The 24,424-nt window shown below is 42.9% G+C and overlaps 1 protein-coding gene across 1 annotated transcript in view; it reads right to left on the bottom strand.

Annotated features, from left to right (window-relative positions):
- Nucleotides 1-24,424, bottom strand: part of bckdhb (branched chain keto acid dehydrogenase E1 subunit beta) — an 82,037-nt gene that overhangs the window by 49,009 nt on the left and 8,604 nt on the right. Inside the window, 3 exon segments of the mRNA XM_059568642.1 lie at nt 8,654-8,764; nt 9,640-9,737; nt 19,968-20,073. Of these exon segments, the coding sequence (XP_059424625.1) occupies nt 8,654-8,764; nt 9,640-9,737; nt 19,968-20,073 (315 nt within the window).

The raw sequence follows: 24,424 nt of genomic DNA, 5'->3' as shown, positions 1-24,424 counted from the left end.
GACAGACAGAGAAACAGACAGACTGACTGACAGACAGAGAGACAGACAGACAGACAGATAGATACAGACAGACAGACTGACAGACTGACAGACAGACAGAGAGACAGACTGACAGACTGACAGACAGAGAGACTGACAGAGACAGATACAGAGAGACAGACAGACTGACTGACAGAGAGAGACAGACAGACAGAGAAACAGATACAGACAGACAGACAGACTGACTGACTGACTGACAGACAGAAAGACAGACTGACAGAGAGAGAGACAGACAGACAGACAGACAGAGAGACAGATACAGACAGACAGACAGAGAGACTGACAGAGAGACAGACAGACAGACAGACAAACTGACAGACAGACAGACAGACAGACAGACAGAGAGACTGACAGACAGAGAGACAGATACAGACAGACAGACAGACTGACAGACAGAGAGACTGACAGACAGACAGAGAGACAGATACAGACAGACAGACAGAGAGACTGACAGACAGACAGACAGACAGACTGACTGACAGACAGACAGACAGACAGACAGACAGAGAGACTGACAGAGTGACAGATACAGACAGACAGACAGAGAGACAGACAGACAGACAGACAGACACACACACAGACAGACAGACAGACAGACAGAGACAGACAGAGAAACATAGACAAACAGAGAGACAGACAGACATACAGAGAGACAGACAGATAGACAGAGACAGACAGAGAAACATAGACAAACAGACAGAGAGACAGACAGACAGACAAACAGACAGACAGAGAGACAGACAGACAGACTGAGTGACAAACAGAGAGACAGACAGACAGACGGACGAATGGATAGGCAGACAGACAGAGAGCCAGAGACAAATATAGTTAAAGAAATGCAAAACTGTCCTTGAATTTAATGAAGTCAAGTCAATTTCACTGCCTAGAAATTGCTCTCTAGAATTTTTTTTATCCATTTGCAATCAAAAGAAAATAATTGTATAAAAAGTTAATGAAATGGTCTATGTGACTTATACGAGACGTTAATGACTGCTGAACCCAGTCTAAACTTCCAGCAAGCTGAAATGACACTGTAAGGTGACATGCATCAAGTGTGAGCAATCAGTAAAACTTCAAACAGCATATAGTTTGTGAGGACACATGGATGAAGAAAACTGGGAGCATGGAAGAAATAAGCTACAATTAACATTTTTAAAATAGTGTTTATAAAGTGACGAATTTATGGAGCTTTTCTCTGGTGGAGAAATTCAAGATTAAATTAAAACTCAGATATCTATTCTTAAAGACAGAAACCTTACACTTACCACTTTATTACCATAGCAAATTCTTCAAGAAAACACACTAAATCCACATTAGTTTTGCACAAAGAAAAGGAAGACTATTTTAGGCATTACATTTTTTTTTCACTGTGACATTAATTATGATAATTATACCAGGCATAAACTGGTAAGCTCCCTTCATTATAAATGTTTTGCTCAAACTAGCTGCATCCATGTCTCTCCTCTGGTCTCTATTTCTACTGCATCATGCTGGGTAGCTCCGCCCACCGTGAAATCTGATTGGTCTGAAATCACACTTCAAACATCACATACGATTGGCTGCATCTGTCATGTGTCACAGCAGTTTTGTGCTCATTGTGAAAAGACAATACACGTATCACATTATGTCTGTGCTAAATGAAGAAAAAAATAAAACAAAACAGTGCATTCAAACATAATTATTTGAGATTCATCATTTTTTTATTATTATTTTTATTTTTTTGCATACAAACAGTTCTATAACACTAAAATAAAATAGGTTTCATCATCTTTTTTGCAAGACTACTTAAATTTCCTTTTTTTGGGATTTCAGGGTTGAAATAAGGCCCAAGTATTTATTCATATTCATCCAAACAGGCTTCATTGCTCATTAATCACAGAGTAACACATAAATCATAATCCAATAGTGATTCCAAAGGCTCTTGTCTCCTCAAATGATTTCTAAAGCTTGTGAGGAGTCCTACACTTAAACCTGAAACTTATTAGGACATCTAGTGGTGTTTATGGGTATCTGTGTCATATACACCATGCATGGCTCAAAAGTTTAGGGTCTCTTAGATTCTCTTAGATTTTTTTTTTATTCTGCAAGGATTAATTCAATTGATCAAAAGTGAGAGTAAAGACATGAATTATGTCACTAAAAATTATATTTCAAACAAACACTGTTCTTTATATTCATCGAAGGATCCTGATAATCAATATGTATTACAGTTTCCAAAAACAACATATAATGTTTTTCAACATTTATAATAATTAGAAATGTTTATTGAGCATTAAATCATTTGATTTAGCACTCCACTAAAATAAAATGTGGCTTTTTTACTTCTTGCAAAAACTGTAGCTGCATAGTGTTATAATTTAAAAATTTTCTTCAAAACTTCAAGAAATAGTAACTTGCTCCAGCCATATGATCTCTGTTCACTAAAGGAAACTTTTAAAGCACATTCTGCATTTTAGTACAATGACAGTGAATGAATAAACATGGTACAAAACAAGTTTGGTTTTGTGCCTCTTTTCTTTTCATTTTAAAGTTTAAAGTCTTCAAATGCTCCTGTTATTTACTGAAAAGGTCAATGTGTTCATCTTTTGGTCCCACAACAACAACAAGCACCTCACAAAGCTTTCAGAGATCTGCATGTTTGTTCGCTTCGTTCAGTGATGCTCCATGCACATCTGGATTCAAAATGTTTCTGCTCTGCACTTTGAAACTGACGTTATAGGAGTTAATACATTACAACTGCATCTTCTTGGGTCATGAACAAACAACCCTATTCCTCCATTGTTTCAGTTGTTCCAGTTCAGGGCAAATTGCTTAATTACAAAGTTACTCTAAGCTGCTACCAAATAATGGCACGTGTGTCACATACAGCGCGTTTGAACATGTATGTTAAGCCACATATGAATATCACTGCATTAGATTAGCAAACCAAATTGTATTTATTTGAACAATTTCAAAAGGCAGACTTTAATACAACAAAGTTGGCGCAGTTCGAAATAAGATCAGTATTGTGTGACTTCACATTCATTTGTCATTAGCAGAACATGTCTACAGCTAATGTGATGAACTACACATGAGGTTCATCCACTCATTAAAAACCACACAAATACCTGTTGAAAATGAAGAAAAGTAAAGTAAGAGTGGAAGATGCTGCATTTGAGACAAACACTCAAATTGATATTGTGAATCTAACGCAAAGACATTTATTTATTATGTCTAACTTACATTTCCAAACATTGTTAGCACAGACGCACATGTGTGGGGCGAATAGAGGAGATAAGGTACAAACTGATGGGGAAAAGTCAAAAATATAATCCCAAGGGTGAAATTCTAGCATGTGGTCTCCCAGCAGTCCGGTGAACACTGTAGTGCTCTACTGTAAACACACTATTGAGTTTCACGCGGGCAGTTTAATGGCTTTCATGTTTATTTAAGAAGCTGCTTTCCAACAAGCGACCCATGAGAATCTGCATCTCCTCCCAGAACAATCTCAGTAAGACCTGCTACTCTATTACTCTGCTCCTGTCACTACCATTACTGTCCGAATCACTCGCCAGCTCCGCTGGGGAGAATACCATACAGAGAAAAGCACATCACATGGCAACTTATAACAAGTCAAGTTAGCAGCCAACGGCACTCTGAAAGTCAAATAAAGCATATACTGTACAACCCCGATCCCAGAGAAGTTGCAATAAGATGCAATAAAATCAAGACTGTGATTTGTTCATTCTCTTTAACTTTTATTTAACTGACCAAAGTGCACTGGAAAGAATGTGTTGCAGCCATCAAAATCTAAATTAGTTCATATTTACAACAATAAATTTACGTTGGTCATTGAAAACCTCTAGAAACGTCCCAGCTTCTCTGGAATCGGGGTTGTACAGGCAACACAATATCAATATCTGTGGCTCCTGACGATGTATTATTGAGGTCTTATGAAGCGAAACAATCAGTCTGTGCAAGAAACTGAAGATTAGTTAAAACTTTATGACCTGTAAACCAGGGGATAAACTGGGATATAGGATTATTTTCTGCTAACTGGTTTACTCAGTTGGTTTCTGGTTCAAACATGGTGCTAAAACTGATATTTTACCTGTCTGAAAACATCTGCATACTAAAATCATTAACAAAATGGGAAAAGACAACAAACTGCAAAAAAAAACAAAAAAACATTTTACTCATAAGTAGCTGTCTATATTTCCCTATATAGAATCTAATTATCCATAGGAATGTTTTTAGCACTTGATTTTGAGTTCAAGAGCTTGAATAAACTTTCACTTTCATTGTTTAGAAAAGAGCAGATTCTGAAAAGAGCTCCTCCTGTGCTTCATGAGAGAAGCTGTGACGGTGGGGTGAAGGAAACAGATGCGAGTTTTAATGAAGTGAGATGAACAATAAGACACAAAGGAACAATGAGGCTGCAGACGATACTCCCTGGTGGTGGTGAGGCGGTGAGGAATCCGGATGATGGCGGAGAGAAGGTGAGTAGTCCGGATGATGACGGTGAGTAGGCAGCAGGAGAAGATGGCACAGGAACTGCGGGGAATAGAGCCGAAGGTAACTGTCCGTGGCTGAGTGGATGTGCGGAGAGTGGATGAGGTTCTGGGGAAAACACAGACATCGAACGCAGACAACACTAAAGCCAACAAACAGGGTAACCGACATTAAACAACGATCTTAAAAACACAAGATGTGAGACAAGCCAATATATAGTGGATGAGTAATGAGTGACAGCTGTTGCTGATGACTATTAACGGAGACGCCCACAAGCTAATCAGTGCAGACGTGAAACACACAGATTTCACCTGTGAAACACCCCGAGATCACGGTTTGCCAACCGTGACAGTACCCCCACCTCTAAGAACTCCTCTTGGAGTTCCCAGAAGGGCCTACCTGCTGATTGTAGTCATCAATAAGGGAGTGATCCAATATGTCCCTAGCAGGTACCCAACTCCTCTCCTCCGGACCGTAACCTTCCCAGTCCACCAGATACTGGAATCCTCGTCTCCTCCGTCTCGAGTCCAGAATACGATTAACCGAATAGGTCGGTTCCCCATCTACGAGACGCGGCAGCGGGGGAAACGGAGTAGGCGGATTAATACGTGCATAAAACACAGGTTTAATTTTGGACACATGAAAGGCGGGGTGTATCCTCTTGTATGCAGGAGGTAGTTTAAGGCGGACTGTCACCGGACTAATGATCTTGGTGATAGTGAACGGGCCGATAAATTTGGGAGCTAATTTATTATAAACGGAACGCAGAGGAATGTTACTAGAAGAAAGCCACACCTTTTGACCCACGACGTAAACGGGAGGCTTTGACCGGTGGCGATCGGCCTTGGCCTTAGTGCGCTCCCTCATCCGGAGCAGAGTCTCGCGGGCTCTGGTCCAGGTGCGGTGGCACCTCTGGACAAATGCGTGAGCAGAGGGGACCGTAACATCAGATTCCAGACTGGGAAAGACTGGTGGCTGGTACCCTACACTACACTGAAACGGAGAGAGGCCCGTAGCTGACACTGGCAACGAATTGTGGGCGTACTCCACCATAGAGAGTTGTTGACTCCAGGAAGAAGGATTCTTGGAGACCAAACATCGCAACGTCCTCTCTAAATCTTGGTTGGCTCACTCAGATTGTCCGTTGCTTTGGGGATGATAACCTGAAGACAAGCTAACTGACGCTCCTAACAATTTGCAAAACTCTTTCCAAAATTTGGATATAAACTGAGATCCCCTGTCCGAAACCACATCTACCGGGAGGCAATGAAGCCGAAAGACGTGATCTAGGACAGTGACCGCTGTCTCCTTGGCTGTAGGTAATTTGGGCAAGGGAATGAAATGTGCCGCCTTCGAGAACCGGTCCACTACGGTCAAAACGACCATCATGCCATTAGAGGGCGGGAGGGTGGTAACAAAATCTAGAGTGATGTGGGACCAGGGTCTCGAAGGGACAGACAGCGGTTGAAGAAGCCCATCAGGAGGTCGGTTAGATGACTTACCACTGGCACAAACTGAGCAAGCCAAAACAAAATCGCGGACGTCGCAAGCCATACGTGGCCACCAGAATTGTTGTCTAACTAACCCATTAGTTCTACTTATCCCTGGGTGACAAGCTACATTAGAACAATGACCCCACTGGACAACTTCGGACCTTAACTCCTCTGGCACAAATAAACGGTTCGGTGGACAACCGGACGGAGGCGTTACCCCTTGTAAGGCCGTCTTGACCTTCGACTCGACCTCCCATTCGAGTGCTGAGACCACTACACTCGGGAGTCACCGGACGGGCGGAGGGATCAAAAAGACGTGATAAAGAGTCGGGTTTGACATTCTTGGAACCCGGGCGGTACGATAAGGTAAACTCAAAACGACCGAAAAAAAGTGCCCACCGAGCCTGCCTGGAATTGAGTCTTTTGGCAGTTCTAATGTACTCTAAATTTTTATGATCGGTCCAAACAATAAAAGGAACCCCTGAACCTTCCAACCAATGACGCCATTCCTCCAATGCCAATTTGACGGCCAACAACTCTCTATTGCCAATGTCATAATTGCGTTCGGCAGGAGATAGTCGATGAGAGAAACTTACGGGAGTCTGGAGATGGCCAATCTATCACAGCCTTAACCTTGTCAGGGTCCATACGTATTCCCTCGGACGAGACGATATACCCTAGGAAAGGAACAGACTGTGCATGGAATACGCATTTCTCCGCCTTGACAAAAAGCCCATTCTCAAGTAACCTCTGGAGCACTGACCTGACGTGTTGAATGTGTTCCTGGAAAAATGAAGAAAAAATCAGTATGTCATCCAGGTAAACATATATAAACTGATCTACCATATCTCTCAACACGTCATTCACGAGTGCTTGGAAAACCCCTGGCGAGTTGGAGAGCCCGAACGGCATCACCAAGTATTCAAAGTGCCCTCTAGGGGTATTAAAATTAAGATGTTGTTCAGCTCTCGGTAATCAATGCAAGTCGCAGAGAACCATCCTTCTTACCCACAAAAAAGAACCCCGCCCCCGCTGGAGAAGAGGAAGGACGGATGAACCCAGAGGCTAAGGAATCAGAAATGTATTTCTCCATGGCCTCCCTCTCAGGAATAGACAGAGAGTATAACTTGCCCTTAGGCGGAGACTTACCTGACACTAAGTCTATAGCACAGTCGTAGGGATGATGCGGAGGGAGAGAAGCAGCACGGGACTTACTGAACACTTCCTTCAGGTCCAGATACTCAACGGGCACGTTTGGCAAAACCATGTTCTCCTTCTGAAACACAGAAACAGGGACTACAGGACAAGCAGAAACCAGACAAGACTCATGACATCTTTCACTCCACAATGTGACAGTGTTAGAACCCCATTCCTCTCGTGGATTATGCTTGGTTAACCAGGGGTGACCTAAAACAATGGGAGCAACAGGGGAGTCCATGAGGAAAAAGGATATGGTTTTGTGATGGTTTCCAGACGTGAGCAGTGTGATGGGTTCTGTATGGTGTGTGACGTGAGGCAGTTCCTGGCCGTTGAGTGCGGTGACATGGATGGGGAGAGAGACAGGAAGGACAGGAATGTTGAAGTGATGTGCAAGTGAAGAATCAATGAAGTTACCTTCGGCTCCGGTGTCCAGAAGGGCGTTACATTCGTGATATTGATTCCTCCACCGCAGTTTCACCGGAAGGAGGGTCGATGATGTAGATGAGGACTTCTTAGCGGAGATCCCACCCAATAGTAGCCTCAAATTTACTATCGGGCTGGCTCTTTAACCGGGCATGAGTAGGTGTTATGAGCAGAGCCTCCACAGTACAGACACAGTCCTTGGGACCTCCGCCATTCCCTCTCCCTCTGGGACAGCCAAGCTCTACCCACCTGCATGGGCTCGTGGTCGTCGACGGAACCGACCGTGTTCTCTCGACTCAAGCGCCCCCTAGCAGGAGAGATGGTGGGGCGAGAAGGACTGGGTTGGCAACCCAGGCGATTAATCCGTGCGTCGACCCGTAGAGCCAACTCTATGAGTCCGTTGAGAGTGGGGGGCAGCTCGAGGAGGTAGATCTCTTTCTGAACACGGTCGGATAACCCATGCAGGAATCGATCCCACTGCGCCGCCTCGTTCCACTGGCGCACGGCCGCCAGGGTGCGGAACTCGATGGAATAATCGGTCACTGAGGAAGAGCCTTGATGGAGGCAGCAGGAGAGGATGGCACAGGAACTGCGGGGAATAAGCGGAAGGTAAGTGTCCGTGGCTGAGTGGATGTGCGGAGAGTGGATGAGGTTCTGGGAAAAAACACAGACATCCAACGCAGACAACACTTAAGCCAACAAACAGGGTAACCAACATTAAACAACGATCTCACAAACACAAGACGTGAGACAAGCCAATATATAGTGGATGAGTAATGAGTGACAGCTGTTGCTAATGACAATTAACAGAGACGCCCACAAGCTAATCAGTGCAGACGCGAAACACACAGATTTCACCACAAAGTGCAAACACCCCGAGATCACGGTTTACCAACCGTGACAGAAGCTCATACTTTTGTACAGCAGGTAAATGAGCATCCTAATTTTGATCGGACCTCTCCCTTTGGTTTGAAATAACCCAGAGAACATGTGTGTGTACGTCATACCTTGCAAACCGTCTCTGTGTCCCAAGGCAGAATGGTCTGTAGGTCGATGAGCTCACAGGAGACTCCCAGCTTCTCCTGTGCCATGGCAGCCACTTCCCTCATCACATGCACCTGCCAGCCAGGGGTCAAAGGTGAACTCTCAGTTAATGGTGAAGACTAAGAGCCCACCCTTAGTCCTATTGTTTGCTGCGGTTTCAGAATTACGTTCAGATCAGACTTACAAACGTGGCTGAATAGGATACAAAATGAAAAAATATATTTTTTTGCATAAATACATATAAAAAACAGTGATTAACAATAATATGTACATTTGCTAACACATTTTCATGAATGTTTGATTCATTTTGTTTGTATCATTCCTCAGTGTTCCTTAATTTCAATTTCATAGCAAAACACTGCAAAAGTTTGAGGTTGGTAACATTTTTTGGTGATCATATTGTAAATTCCCAATTTAACTTAACAACTACATTACAAACTATTAATAAGCAGCAAATTGTGAAATGATAAATATTATTACAATTTAAAATGATTGTTATGTGAATATATTAAACGTAAAGCTGAATTGGTAACACTTTAGAATAGGGAACATGTATTTACTATTAATAGTTCTCCCTGAACAAACTCTTAATGTGCTGCTTATTAAGAGCAACTAAAGCAGTTGTTAAGTTCAGGTATGGGATTTAAGTAGATTCTTATTAGCATGCATATTACTAGCATATTGGCTGTTTATAAGCACTTACAAAGCACATATTGATGTCTAATTCTGGTCATATTCTAGCATTATAAGTGGATCACAGAGAACAGTAATAAAATGGTTTAATAAAAGTATTAATTTCTGTATAAAAAAACTGTAGCATACATCATAAGTATTTAATTTCTCATCTCGAGGGCCTGGTTTGTGTCGTTCATGTAAGGAGGCTCGATGGCATGAATGAAAAGTAGCAGGAGAGCACTGTTCATTAGAAAGGAGCCTATTTCAGACGTACCTGTGTTCCCCAGGCCACCAGCGTGAGGTCACTGCCCTCCTGCAGCACCTCGGCCTGCGAGAGAGGGACCTGATAGGCTTCTGTGGGCACCTGCTTCACTGAAACACATACCACACATCACACGTCATATCAGACATCAGTCAGAAGACATTAGATCAGAGACCTCACACTCCTAATGTGCTGCTCACTAATAGTCAGTAAGGCACTTATTGAGTTTAGGTGTGGGGTTTAAGGATTAAGGATCTAGAATATGCTCATGCTGAATAAGACACTAATATGTGCTCTATAAGTATTAATGAAGTGTTCCTGTAGCTCAATTGGTAGAGCACTGTGCTATCAAGCGCAAGGTTGGGGGTTCGATTCCGTGGGAACACATGATAGGTAAAAATTGATAGCTTGAAGGCACTGTAAGTCGCTTTGGATAAAAGCGTCAGCTAAATGCTTAAATTTAATTTAATTTTAATAAACAGCTAGTAATATGCATTCTAAGTGTTCCATAATCTGAAGTGTTACTGAAAAAAAATTGGTAATTTATTTATACTTTATTGCGTCTTTCCATTCATTCATTTAATACATTACACAAATACAAATGTTGGTAGTACTTTAGTTTAGGGACCTATTCTCACTATTAACTAGCTGATTGTTGTTAGCATGCATACTAAACTATTGGCTGTTTAATAGTACTTATAAAGCACATATTAATGTTTTATTCTGCATGAGCATCTTTTAGATCTCTTAACCCTTAAACCCCACACCTACTGTAAACCTAACTACCTACTGACTATTAAGAAACAGTTTAGATTATTATTTTTTTTTAGGTTAAACTATTAATTAATAGTGAGTATGTGTTCCATTCTCTAAAGTGTAACCAACATTTCTTTTATGAAGACATAATATCTTTTCCCAGTAATAGTTTAATTTTTCTTTATAAAATTACTTTTCATTTAATTTGGAAATGGAACAATTTATCAAACCTTTAAACAAAAACAAAAAAAATAATAAATACATAAATAAAGAGAGAGAGAATTATGCTCTTTTGTTGAATATCATATGTGATACATCAGGTTTTATGGGTCAAATAGTGTGCTACAGTGAGAATAAAGAGGGGATTTGGTGGAATTTGGTGCAGATGCTGATATTTATATGATCAAAGAGCAAGATGAAATTCTGATGCTTGGAATCTAAATCAAAGAGATCTTTATTAATGCATAGCAGATACTTACATCAAATAAAAATATCAGTCTTCACTCTATATCTCCAATAACACAAGTTATTAAGATGATATTTAAATGCCTACTTTGATGATCAAGACATGGCTGTAGTGGAGCGTGTGTCGAGTTTCAAGTTCCTTGGCATCCACATCTCTGATGACCTCACCTGGTCCCATAACACCTCCACACTGGTCAAAAAGGCACAGCAGCGCCTCTACTTCTTACGGAGCCTTAAGAAAGTTCACCTGAGTTCCAGGATCCTTGCTGAATTCTACCGCTGTACCATTGAGAGCATACTCACGAACTGCATCTCAGTATGGTACAGCAATTGCTCTGCATCTGACCGCAAAGCACTCCAGCGGGTGGTGAAAACTGCTCAACGGATCACCGGCACCCAGTTAACATCCATCGAGAACATTTATCAGAAGCGCTGTCTGGGCAGGGCAAGGAACATCATTAAGGATGCCTCTCACCCTAACCATGGACTTTTCAACCTCCTTCCATCCAGCATGCATTACAGGAGTCTACGCTCTCGCACTAGTAAGCTCAAGAAGAGCTTCTTCCCCAAGGCTGTGACACTTCTGAACGCCACCCCACCAATCTAACCTGCACCTGCTCTTTTACTGCACTGGTCACAGTACTTTACACACATGCATTTGCACTAATCATATTTTGCACAAACTGCACACTGTTCTAGCCATTACTGTAAACTGTCTAAAGCTGTTACTGTACAAAGCACAGTAAACTATTTCTATAAAAACATAATTGCACTACTGTTATTCTGTATATACTGTAATACATTGTTTAACAATACTTTTACACACTCATCCAACTGTATTTATATTCACTGTTCTCACAATGCTGCTGTTCATATTGTATATATAATCCTACATTGCTCTGTTCATAATGTACATACAATCCCTACATTTGCATTCCTATTTATATTCTGTACATACTCTGCTCAATACTGTATATAGCAACTCCACTGTACATTCTGTATATCATAGCTTCACTTACTCTGCACTTTTATGTATATAAAACACCATATTCTTGCACTTCTGGTTAGATGCTAACTGTATTTCATTAGCTCTGTACTTGTATTCTGCATAATGACAATAAAGTTGAATCTAATCTAATCTAATCTAATATAATGCAATGAAATCCAATGATGACAAGCTGATTAGATTTGAGATTCTTCTACAAAACGATTGATGAAGAATCAAGAAAAGTCTGGCAGTACTGAACAAGTAAGGAACAGTAAGCTTGCATCAGGACAAGTTTTGCAAGGCTATAAGAAACAAGACAAAGAAACTAGCTAAATAAAGCACAAGTGAAGAAATAACTTTTCACAGCTGTCACATCTCATGTCATTTCTGATCTTAAATGCTGAATTATCTTTACGGTTAAATTAGGTTTAATTAGAGCCACTTTCCTCATCCGAGTTTATATGCTCATTGAAGTCAATGTTTTTGTGGTCTTCTGGGAAATCTTGCTGTTCTGACAATGAGGTTTAAAGCAATTTAGCTGAAAATCATTGAAGTTGATGTTAGGAGTGTACTTTTGCTTAGAATTAGAAACAGAAGCTGGTGAAAACTCCTTATGATCTTTTCTATACCAGCATGCATTTATTTTTGGCCTGTTCTAGGAGTAAAAACCTTCTTTGGAAAACCAGCAGGAGCAGAAACTGTGTGCTTTTAAATGTACAGTAGCATTTTCTGGCTTATTTATTTGTTGACTGCAGATCTGGAAAATATAAAAACTAAAGCGTTAATGTTAAGTGTTAAAGCTAATGCTCATCAAGCGCAGATCCAGATGGTCACAGCTTCCTTCAGAAAGTTTGTTTTTAATGCATCTTGTGATCCTAACAGTTACTTTTAATAATAATATTAATAATAATTAATAATTTCTTACATTTATATAGTGCTTTTCTGGGTACTCAAAGCATTTTAAGTTTTAGATGAAAAACAAATTTATATCAGTTCATTGCCAAGGGAAAATTTTAACGTTTTTGAGATGAAAATTGCTAACTGGAAATAAAATAAATCAAACTAAAACTGAAAAAAATAAAAAAATAAAAAAATAAAATAATTATATATATATATATATATATATATATATATATATATATATATATATATATATATATATATAATCTAAGTAGTATTATTATTATTATATATGCAAATTATTAAAACACTAAAAATTAAATAAAATCTAATAAAATAATACTAAGCATTTAGAAAAATGCAATTAAAAATGTATTAAAAACTATAGAGGTTTGAATACTATATTATTTTGGAAAAGTATTAAATTATTTTGGCAATATTTTGAAAGATATAACATATACTTATTCTTTACATTGCACTAAACTAAGCAGCAATTCAGTTCATATGTCATGACAGAGATAGTGAGAACTGTACCAGATGGCAGAGTTTTGGCCAACAGGGTAACAGAAACCATTGTTTTCTTCGAACCGTGTCTGAACCCTCAAGTAATGTTTAGCAGCTACACATACAGCAAATCACTCCAGGATTTTACTGCAGTTTGTCTGCAGCACATCACATAATGATAACCTCCAAAAACATAAACCAGTAAAGTAATAAAACATTTTATATACTGGTCAAGAGCAAGGAATGAAACAGACATGAAACACTCCCAAGATGTTTTGAATTGTGACTGAGGAGAATGAAAGGTCCGCTTAAACTTTACTACTGCCCTCAATTACCAGAACTGGTGGACTGTGAAGATGAAGGTCTACACAACATGTGACTCAAACATTTCTCTCTCTCTAAATGATTTACACACCCATCTCTCATGTGAACATCACAACTACTACAGTGTTAAATGCAGGGCTGCCCCAACTAACAATTTTTCTAGTAAACTTGTAGACGTTTACTGTGGGGGTACTAATGAGCCTTTCATTTATTGTCTATATTGTGAGGGAAACCTATACACAGAGTTTCACTTCATTTTTGTGACGCGCTCCAGTTCAATCAGATCGAGACGGCAGAAAGCACATCCTGTTGGTTTTCTTTAAGCACAATGATTTGTTGATTTTGTTAGTCTATACAATTAAAAGTAGACCCTTTACAGTTTCGAATGATGTCTCACTCCTGAATGCAAAAAATTGGCCGTGTTTCTCAATATTTGAGGTGGATGAACGATAGGTGAATGTTTGGATTTCCTGCCCAATACTGTTATTACCTCAATTACCAGCCGTTAATGATATATCAATCACAGAAACTGACTTTTGTTTTTTCTGTGACCAACCAATACAATTTTGGTCGATTTTGGCCCCTTCTCATCAACTAACATTTAGTCGATTTTTAGGGGGGCAGCCCTAATAAAATGCAACTCCGTGTAATCTAATGTTCATTCACAACCTGTTTCTGGATTCCAACACCAGCAAGACTCTTGCAGCCAAAAAATAAAATGAATAAAGCTACCCCAAACTGAATGGAAAGTGGTTCAGGCTGAGCTCAATGGTGTGTGGTTCAGTTTCACCCCAGGGTTCGAGTGATTGATGAAGCCTAGTAGAAACGCATCACTAATGCTCCAGACTCTTGCTATTGGTAGACCATTGGATGCCTGATGTGTGTTTCCAGCTGACAAGTGCTCTGTCATTTAAAATTACTGCAGGAACTAATGGTAAAACCACCTTTTAATAAAAAGATAATTCAGAGACGGGGAAACATGCAGAGCTTGAACAAAACAATGTGAAATCCTGGGAAACAGGCAGTGTTTCATAACTAAGGTGTTTTACCACCATTTGCATTTAATACAACCTCTGGCCTTCTCAGAATAGATTCATAGGGCTTTTGTATATTCTCCAGCTGAATGTCATCTATCACCACCTGTTGTTTCAGAAATGTTGAATGTAAGGAAACCCGCTTCAAACTTTTCTCTTCAAAACTGTCTACAATGGTTTGATATTGAAGCCAGGTGATTTGTCTGGCCAGGGCAGATGATGAAGCTCATCTTGATGCTCCAACTGTCCAGGTTTATAAACATCACAATCTTTTACTCTTTTTAGCATTGGTGTCTGTTGATTGAAGTTTTAGCTATTGCAGCTCTTTCATGGATGTTGCTTTGTGCTCGGTTTTTGTGGGAAAAGGATCTTCAAGGTGGAAACACTTGCAGCAATTCGGTGGTGTTTGGTCTCAATCCTTCCAAGTATTTGACTGTCCCTTTTATTCATTTTTGGCTTTCTATTGATATCTTCTTTACTGATGAAGTCTTGAAATGCTTTATGTTGGCAGTCCTTATCATAAAGACTGTAGTGCTTAAAACACAAAATAAATGGACTGTTACGAGGGATAGCTCTCCCAAAATTTTCATTAATTACTCACCCTCATGTTGTTCCAAACCCGCAATACCTTCGTTCATCCTAGGAACACAAATTAAGATATTTTGGATAAAATCCGAGAGCTTTCAGACCTTACATAGACAGGATCCATGGAAAGTCAGAGAGCTCTCGAAATTCATCAAAAATATCTTACCTTTCATACTGAAGATGAACAAAGATCTTATGGGTTTGGAGCCAATCCCTGTATGTTTATGCCAAAGACATGAAAGATTCTTGACATCGATATCATATTTCAGAAGACATCCATTGCAGTGTACACAATATTGATGACTATAATGGTTGTGAATTTCATCACAATGCTAAAACCCTCTAAACCCCATTAACTAGCATCAACTAGCCAGAGTCTTGCCATCTGACTCTTGGCAACCACCCTGGCAACCAACTAAAAGCCTTAAAGGTGCAGTAAGTGATTTCATGGAAATGGTGTTGACATTTTAAATCACTGAAACAGACATACCTCATCTAGGGTTGTGCCAAAAGATGATAGTAGAGCCTGACCGATATATAGTTTTGCCAATATTATCGGCCGATATGAGTCTGTCACCGATATATCTGTATCGGTGAATATGCCGCCGATATGAACTTTTAGTTTTTTACAGAAGATATAATGGTGTAATTAATTACGTTGTTTGCTAGTGACACCAGTCAACACTTTCACTTCAGGCAGCATTCAAGCGTTGTCTTATTCGACTGTAAGTGCCCTGCGAAATGGACTTCACATGAAATTCCACCATGATTCCAGTTCCAAGGGAATGTACATTTATGTACATTATGAATGAATTTATATTGTATTTATTTACAGAGGTATGTCATACATTACACTGAAGACAGACTAGCGCAAATATATATTGATATCGGCCTTTTTTTAACTCCCCAATATCGGTATCAATATCGCCGCCCCACAAAAAACATATTGGTCGGGCTCTTGATGACAGTATTGTGTATCGATGATAGTCAGAGGTATTGTCTTTGCTTGTTTTCTGTAGCTGCTGTTAAAATAACAGGAAATGTAAACATTATAATTAGCAACTTAAAAAGTTTCTATTAAATTGTTATCATGTTAAATTTAAATGAAGTCATATTAAAAATATACATATGCTACTTGACTAAAAAGGTATAATATGTGGTTAATAGACTACACTATTACATTATAGACTGCTTTAAGCTATGGAGTTGGTTCAGTCTCCAGCTATGAAAATAAGGTAGTAAATAATTAAATAAATTAGCAGGATTTTATCATGTATCATGATCTCACAGGCTGACAATAGGACGATATGACTAAGGAGCATATTGCCCAAAATTAACCCCCACCCAAAATGATCACACCCCTATCTTCACAGCTCCACCCCCAAATTCATGAACATACTATGTTATGTCTCCTCCCCCATCACAAGGGGACTGTGATTAGCTACAAGTGTGTTTTAGTGCTTGGTCCACTTTCAACAGCGTTTCTCAGAAATCACTTTCTGCGCCTTTTAAAACACCTTAGCAACTGCACAGCAGCAACCTAGCAACCAACAAAACACAGCACAGCAAAGGTTGCCTCCCCATGGATGATTTATAAACCACTAACATGTATTTCAGAAAATTGTACCAAATTCAACAAAGAAGGTGCTGTGAACGTCTAAATATCATGTAATAAATCAACACCATATTTATGGCCAACTAAACCTGCCAGAGTTACGATTTATGACATTACTTTCAATGTTGATTAAAAAAAGAAAGTGGAAAATTCCACAATACCATCAAATAAATGTTTTTTTTTTTTATACAAAAAATATACAAACTCAATATCGAATGATTTATTCCCATCTTGCAAGAATAACTGCATGAAATAGAAAAGCACCACTGTAAAATTAAAACCAAATAATGATAACGAGCCAAAGATCCTAAAACAAGCTCCAGTGTTCAGTAAGGAAATTAAAGTCATTCAGCAAAATTCTTGAGAGACACATAAGTCAGGGTAGCAACAGACAGAGAGTAGATCTAATGCAGGAGATGATTATGCTCTAATCCTCATGGCAAACCACACTCACATTGGCTTCCTTAAAAGTGCATTCATTTCCTTTTCCATTTTTCATTCATTTCATTAATAAACCATTTTTAAGGATATGAGAATTGTGTTTGCTTTAAACTGCACCAAATATTCTTCTTATAACCAAAGACTCAAACTGCGGTTGGTTCGTTTGGCAGTGGTTACTTTAGCCCTGGTTAGAGATGCTGCAATTTTTAACCATTTGTGGAAGAAAAGACTTTCTCTATTTAGATTCATGCATTTGGAAGACTAGAAGCGACTAATGTTGCGATACACATTTATCAATTCATGCATTCACTGGGAATCCAACCCATGACCTTGACTTTACTAATCCCATGCACTGTTTCAGATATATAAAAAACAAATAAATACAATAAAATAAAATAAAATGCTTGTTTTAAATACAATTACAATGTATTTTTAATAATAAAAAAAACTATTAAGCAATTAATAAAAAAATGTTATTGAATTAACCAAGAGTGAGATGGTGTCTGATCTGACTTCTTAACAGTTAGATGATCTTAAGTCTAATGTAATATCTTGTATTATGGTAATAAAATGATCATAATGTCATAATGTAGCAAAAACAGTGTCAGATCTTTTCTTACAAACTGTAAAGATACTAAGTGTATTAAACTACCTAAAAAGAAAAAGGTGTAGGCCGGGACTTTTGTCTATACAATGGTTACTGATTGGATGTTGAGATGTGGGTGTGGCTGTCCAATGTATATGCAAATCGATTTAGGAGTGGAGTTTGAGCAAACTTAACGATTGGAGAAGTCTGTCATTCACCGGAAGATTAAACATTATACGGACTAAACATTACGAGGTCAAAACAGTGACCTCGATGACTCCTCTTCTCATTCCTCTCATGACTTGTGATTGAACAGGAGAGCCATTCTGTGCTGAAGTGTTTGACAGAAATAGAGCCATACCAGTGAAACATGTACAGTGTAAAGCAAAGAGAGAGAGAGAAAAGAGAAACAGCATGTCTTTACTCAACAGCTGCAAAGCATCAAGCAATATTAAGACCATTCAAGCCTCTCAATGATCTGTCTGAAAGATCGAAACACTCAATGGACCACACTGATTTATGAGCAGGTCAAATGGGAGCTTAAACACCCATTCAGGAGATCAATAAACACCACAGACTGCCTGACTGAACAGCTAATCTGATACTACTAACTATGTTTTTCTTAAATTGCATACTTCTTCAGAGTTTAAAAAACCCCCCAGATCTTTCTGGCTAAGATCAATTGCAGCACATTTTTCATTTTCATAACGGACAGGTCTGTAGCTGTTTTTTTGTGTGTGTGTGTGTGTGTGTGTGTGTGTGTTAAACATCTCTCTTTTTTTATTCACATGTTTTCATTAGCAGAAGAAAAATTTTGTTTTATAAATGGCCAATGAAGACATTTTTATAAATAAAGTGGAGGGTTTCCAACAGCCAGCTCACAGAACATTACTCCACAATATAACTCAAAACCCCCAAACACAATAATGTGCACTATTCACATCAGCAGACACAAGGCAGAAGTCAGTCTAATCTGGCCAAAAACTGTTCCTGACTGATCAGTCTACCTGTGTATATATGTATTTATGTAGTGTTTATCACTAACTTTCATTGTGCATAAAAGCATTAAAAACAAAACCTAAAAATGTATAATACAGAACATGAACTGCATACAGTAGAACTAGGACTGCACCATATTTTCAGCCACTTAAAATTTACATCAGGAAAATGGCAAAAAAACAGCATTCAGTGTACACATGACAAACACACTCTCTCAAAACTCACATACATGAAATCAGAGGTGTTAAGTGTACCATACTTGAGTAAAAGTTCACACACCTTAGAGTGAAAATTACTCATCTACAAGTTACAAGTAACCAATTCCAAAACAACTGGAGTCAAAGTCATTGTTCTTATACTAAATATAGGCTCTAGATGCACTAGTCAAAAACACACACCAGGGAAAAAGTGTAACGTTGTGGAGAATCTGGGGAAAACAAGCAGAGGCAAGGATCTACAGTATGTGCTGATATTTAATGGAAAAACTAGAGCAAACAATAAATCAAAAACCATAGGGGACAAATAACAGAATAACGGGCAACCAGATAATCATTGCATTCAATAACTCACAAGGAACTAAAGAAACACTGGGGCTATATAAACTCAGGGATTAACAAGATCACAAGACACACCTGGGGAGACTAATCAAGAGGAAGCAGTAAACAAATGGACTACAAACTGACTACAGGAGAGACAGGAAGTGACAAAAAGTCCAAGACAAGACACAGAGAACACTAACAAAAACAAGGAGCTGATCTGAATCCAAACCTGAACACCTTGAAATAAAAAAACAAACAAACTACACTATATACTTCAAAAAGGTCTCTCCAGTAAAACAGATAAATAAAAGAGTACAGAGAGTAGCTACAATAATGTACAGTATGTGAAATGTTGTGTTCGTTGAACATTAAAGCATGCTAACATATTCCATTACACCCAATACACAATATAATGATCTGTGAATATAACATAATATCCCATGTAGCATCTTCATTTATAAAAGCTACATGCATAATCATTTGCAGGAAGATGTGGCTTTAAAACTATTTACTGTACAGCATGTTATGCTGAAGGACAGGACATCTAATGTCAAGAAACTCATGTCAGATAATCATAATCCCACTGTGACCTGTGATCTCTCACCTGCTGCTCTGTACAGGATTTTGGGCTCGAAGATGCAGGGGTTTTGATCAGCGATGCAGGACAGAAGCAGACCCTTGACCTGGACCGTACCTCTCGGCACAACAATCTAACAGACACAGAAAGCTATTATTGGTTTAATTAAAAAGACACACAAAACTCCAAAGGTGACGCTGTGTCTCCCCATTGGGATCATTTTAGAGATGCCTCCAGATGGAAAGAGTGATTCACTCTCAAAAGCCATGTGTTCCCAGCAGCACCACTGATGTTTCTAAGTGATCCGTTCTACTGGGACAGACATCACAGATGAAGATTTGCACACAACAACCAAGACTGGTGATGTCACAGTGTCTGGGTTGTGTTCCCTGGGTTCCCACTAGGTGTCCTCAGTTCCCACGGTGTTTATCATATTATCACTTCCTGTCTCCTTATTTGGTCACCTTCCTCCTTGTTTAGTTAATTGATTGTTCCCCATCTGTCTCCTGTTTCCCCATTATCCTTTTGTGTATTTATACCTGGTCTGTCTGAGTCTTAGTCACGGAGTCCTTGTTTAATGTTAATGTTAATTCATGTCCGTCAGTTCTTGCCCTTGCCTTGTCTTCTTGTTTGGTTTATGTTTGGATGGATGTTTTTGGTTTCGACTCATGCCTGGACTGTTTACCCTTTGGATTTGCCCTTTAATAAAGTCACATACCTGCACTTGGATCTCTCCGTGTTTCTTGTATCACCGTACGTGACAAAAGGACTCCGTCACAGTAAGAACCAGCGGTATGTCTGCCTATGTCTCATCCCCAGCCACAGAGCAGGAGAGAGACGGTTTTGAGGGAACTCGCCTGGTGGTTTTCCGGGGGACCAGGGGAGGTCGCCGAGGAGGGAGTGGTCGAGAGGAGACTCAGCATCGCTCTCAACCATGGCCTCCCTTCGACCCGGGGCTCGTGTGGGATGGATCAGAGCCACTGTCTCACCATGGCGGACGGAGAGTGGAGAGGAAGCGCACGTCCGCCACGGTGGCGCCACTGCCCATGATTGCCGCGAGTCCAGCGCCACGGTGCAAAATGGCCGCCAGCTCAGGGCCAACGCCCAAGAAGGCCGCTGACTCATTCTTGGATTATTTCGCTACACTGTCCAAGATCCTAGAGATTCCCAAGACGGTTAACATCATGGCTGCTGAGCCAGCGCCTCAGCACAAGATGGCCGCCAGCCCAGAGCCACAGCACAAGATGGCCGCCAGCCCAGAGCCACAGCACAAGATGGCCGCCAGCCCAGAGCCACAGCACAAGATGGCTGCCAGCCCGGAGCCACAGCACAAGATGGCCGCCAGCCCAGCGCCACAGCACAAGATGGCCACCAGCCCAGCGCCACAGCACAAGATGGCCGCCAGCTTGGAGCCACAGCACAAGATGGCCGACTCAACGCCTGAGTCTCCAGACAAGGTGTCACCGACTCGCCATCAAAGAGGGCGGAGGAGGAGGAGACAGGCGTCAACCATTCCTCAAAGCCCAGAGGACGTTCCCGAGGCGGTGTCCGATGCTGTTCTGGAGGCTGAGGCGGTGCCCGATGCTGTTCCGGAGGCCGAGACGGTGCCCAATGCTGTTCCGGAGGCCGAGGCGGTGCCCGATGCTGTTCCGGAGGCCGAGGTGGATGCCGATGCTGTTCCGGTGGCCGAGGCGGTGCCCGATGCAGTTCCGGAGGCCGATGCTGTTCCGGAGGCCGAGGCAGTGCCGTTCCGGAGGCCGATGCTGTTCCGGAGGCCGAGGCGGTGCCCGATGCCAAGGCGGTGCCCGATGCTGTTCCGGAGGCCGAGGCGGTGCCCGATGCTGTTCCGGAGGCCGAGGCGGTGCCCGATGCCGTTCCGGAGGCCGATGCTGTTCCGGAGGCCGAGGCGGTGCCCGATGCCGTTCCGGAGGCCGATGCTGTTCCGGAGGCCGAGGCGGTGCCCGATGCCAAGGCGGTGCCCGATGCTGTTCCGGAGGCCGAGGCGGTGCCCGATGCCGTTCCGGAGGCCGATGCTGTTCCGGAGGCCGAGGCGGTGCCCGATGCCAAGGCGGTGCCCGATGCTGTTCCGGAGGCCGAGGCGGTGCCCGATGCTGTTCCGGAGGCCGAGGCGGTGCCCGATGCTGTTCCGGAGGCCGATGCTGTTCCGGAGGCCGAGGCGGTGCCCGATGCTGTTCCGGAGGCCGATGCTGTTCCGGAGGCCGATGCTGTTCCGGAGGCCGATGCTGTTCCGGAGGCCGATGCTGTTCCGGAGGCCGATGCTGTTCCGGAGGCCGAGGCGGTGCCCGATGCCAAGGCGGTGCCCGATGCTGTTCCGGAGGCCGAGGCGGTGCCCGATGCTGTTCCGGAGGCCGAGGCGGTGCCCGATGCCAAGGCGGTGCCCGATGCTGTTCCGGAGGCCGAGGCGGTGCCCGATGCTGTTCCGGAGGCCGAGGTGGATGCCGATGCTGTTCCGGTGGCCGAGGCGGTGCCCGATTCTGTTCCGGAGGCCGAGGCGGTGCCCGATGCCGAAGCGGGGCCCGATGCCGAGGCGGTGCCCGATGCTGTTCCGGAGGCCGAGGCGGTGCCCGATGCCGAGGCGGTGCCCGATGCTGTTCCGGAGGCCGAGGCGGTGCCCGATGCTGTTCCGGAGGCCGAGGCGGTGCCCGATGCCAAAGCGGGGCCCAATGCCGAGGCGGTGCCCGATGCTGTTCTGGAGGCCGAGGCGGTGCTCGATGCCGAGGCGGTGCTCGATGCCGAGGCGGTGCTCGATGCCGAGGCGGTGCCCGATGCCGAGGCGGTGCCCGATGCCGAGGCGGTGCCCGATGCTGTTCCGGAGGCTGAGGCGGTGCCCGATGCCGAAGCGGTGCCCGAGGCCACTCCCGATGCGGTGCCCGAGACCGGTCTAGAGTCAGGGCTAGTTCCTGTTGACCTTCCAGAGTCGAGTCAGGTTCCAGTTGACCCTCCAGAGTCGAGTCAGATGTTTGTGGACCCTCCAGAGTCAGGGTTAGTTACCGTTGACCCTCTAGAGTTAGGGCTAGCTCCTGTTGATCATCCAGAATCGAGTCATGTTCCAGTTGTTCCTCTTGAATCAAGTCGTGTTCCTGTTGACCCTCCAGAGTCGAGTCAGGTGACTGTTGAATTTTCAGAGTTGAGTGAGGTGCCGGTTGACCTTCCAGAGGCTAGTCAGGTGCTTGTGGACCCTCCAGATTCAGGGTTAGTCACCGTTGACCTTCCAGAGTCAGGGCCAGTCACCGATGACCCTCCAGAGTCAGGGCCAGTCACCGATGACCTTCCAGAGTCAGGGCCAATCACCGATGACCATCCAGAGTCAGGGCCAGTCACTGATGACCTTCCAGAGCCAGGGCTAGGTACCATGGACTTTCCAGAGACAAGGCTAGTCATCGTGGACCTTTCAGAGTCAGGTCAAGTCACTGGGTGGCCTTCTGCTCCGCCCTGTTGGACTCCGGCATCGACCACAGGGGCGTGGTGGTCATCTGCTCCGCCCTGGGGGGCTTCCGCTCTGACCACACGGACATGGTGGTCTTCTGCTCCGCCCTGGGGGGCGCTTGCCCTGACTACACGGTTGTGGTGGTCTTCCGCTCCGCCCTGGGGGACTCTGGCGTCGACCACGAGGACGTGGTGGTCCTCTGCTCCGCCCTGGGGGGCTTCCGCTCTGACCACGCGGACGTGGTGGTCCTCTGCTCCGCCCTGGGGGGCTTCCGCTCTGACCACACGGACGTGGTGGTCTTCTGCTCCGCCCTGGGGGGCTTCCGCTCTGACTACACGGTTGTGGTGGTCTTCCGCTCCGCCCTGGGGGACTCTGGCGTCGACCACGAGGACGTGGTGGTCCTCTGCTCCGCCCTGGGGGGCTTCCGCTCTGACCACGCGGATGTGGTGGTCCTCTGCTCCGCCCTGGGGGGCTTCCGCTCTCACTACACGGTTGTGGTGGTCCTCTGCTCCGCCCTGGAGGACTCTGGCCTTGACCACAAGGGTGTGGTGGTCTTCTGCTCCGCCCTGGGGGGCTTAATGTTGTTTTTTCCTTTTGTTTTTGTGTTAATGTCTGTCCCTGTTCTTTTCTGTTAGTCTGGCCCTCCGTCCCTCCCCCTGAACCTCCTCCGGTCCTCCTCCCTCCTGGTCTTTCTGTGTTGTGTTTACATTCTGGTGCCTGTTCCCCTTGTTTTTCTTTTCTGGCTCTCCGTCCCTCCCCCTGAGCCTCCACCTGTCCGCCTCCCTCCTGGTCTCTGTTTTGTGTCTGTCTTGGAGCGTCTGGGAGCCGCTCTGTAGAAGGGGGGTACTGTCACAGTGTCTGGGTTGTGTTCCCTGGGTTCCCACTAGGTGTCCTCAGTTCCCACGGTGTTTATCATATTATCACTTCCTGTCTCCTTATTTGGTCACCTTCCTCCTTGTTTAGTTAATTGATTGTTCCCCACCTGTCTCCTGTTTCCCCATTATCCTTTTGTGTATTTATACCTGGTCTGTCTGAG

The sequence above is a fragment of the Carassius carassius genome, chromosome 15 (genome assembly GCF_963082965.1).
Source record: "Carassius carassius chromosome 15, fCarCar2.1, whole genome shotgun sequence".
Taxonomy (NCBI): domain Eukaryota; kingdom Metazoa; phylum Chordata; class Actinopteri; order Cypriniformes; family Cyprinidae; genus Carassius; species Carassius carassius.
This window is presented reverse-complemented; position numbering and strand designations above follow the sequence as displayed.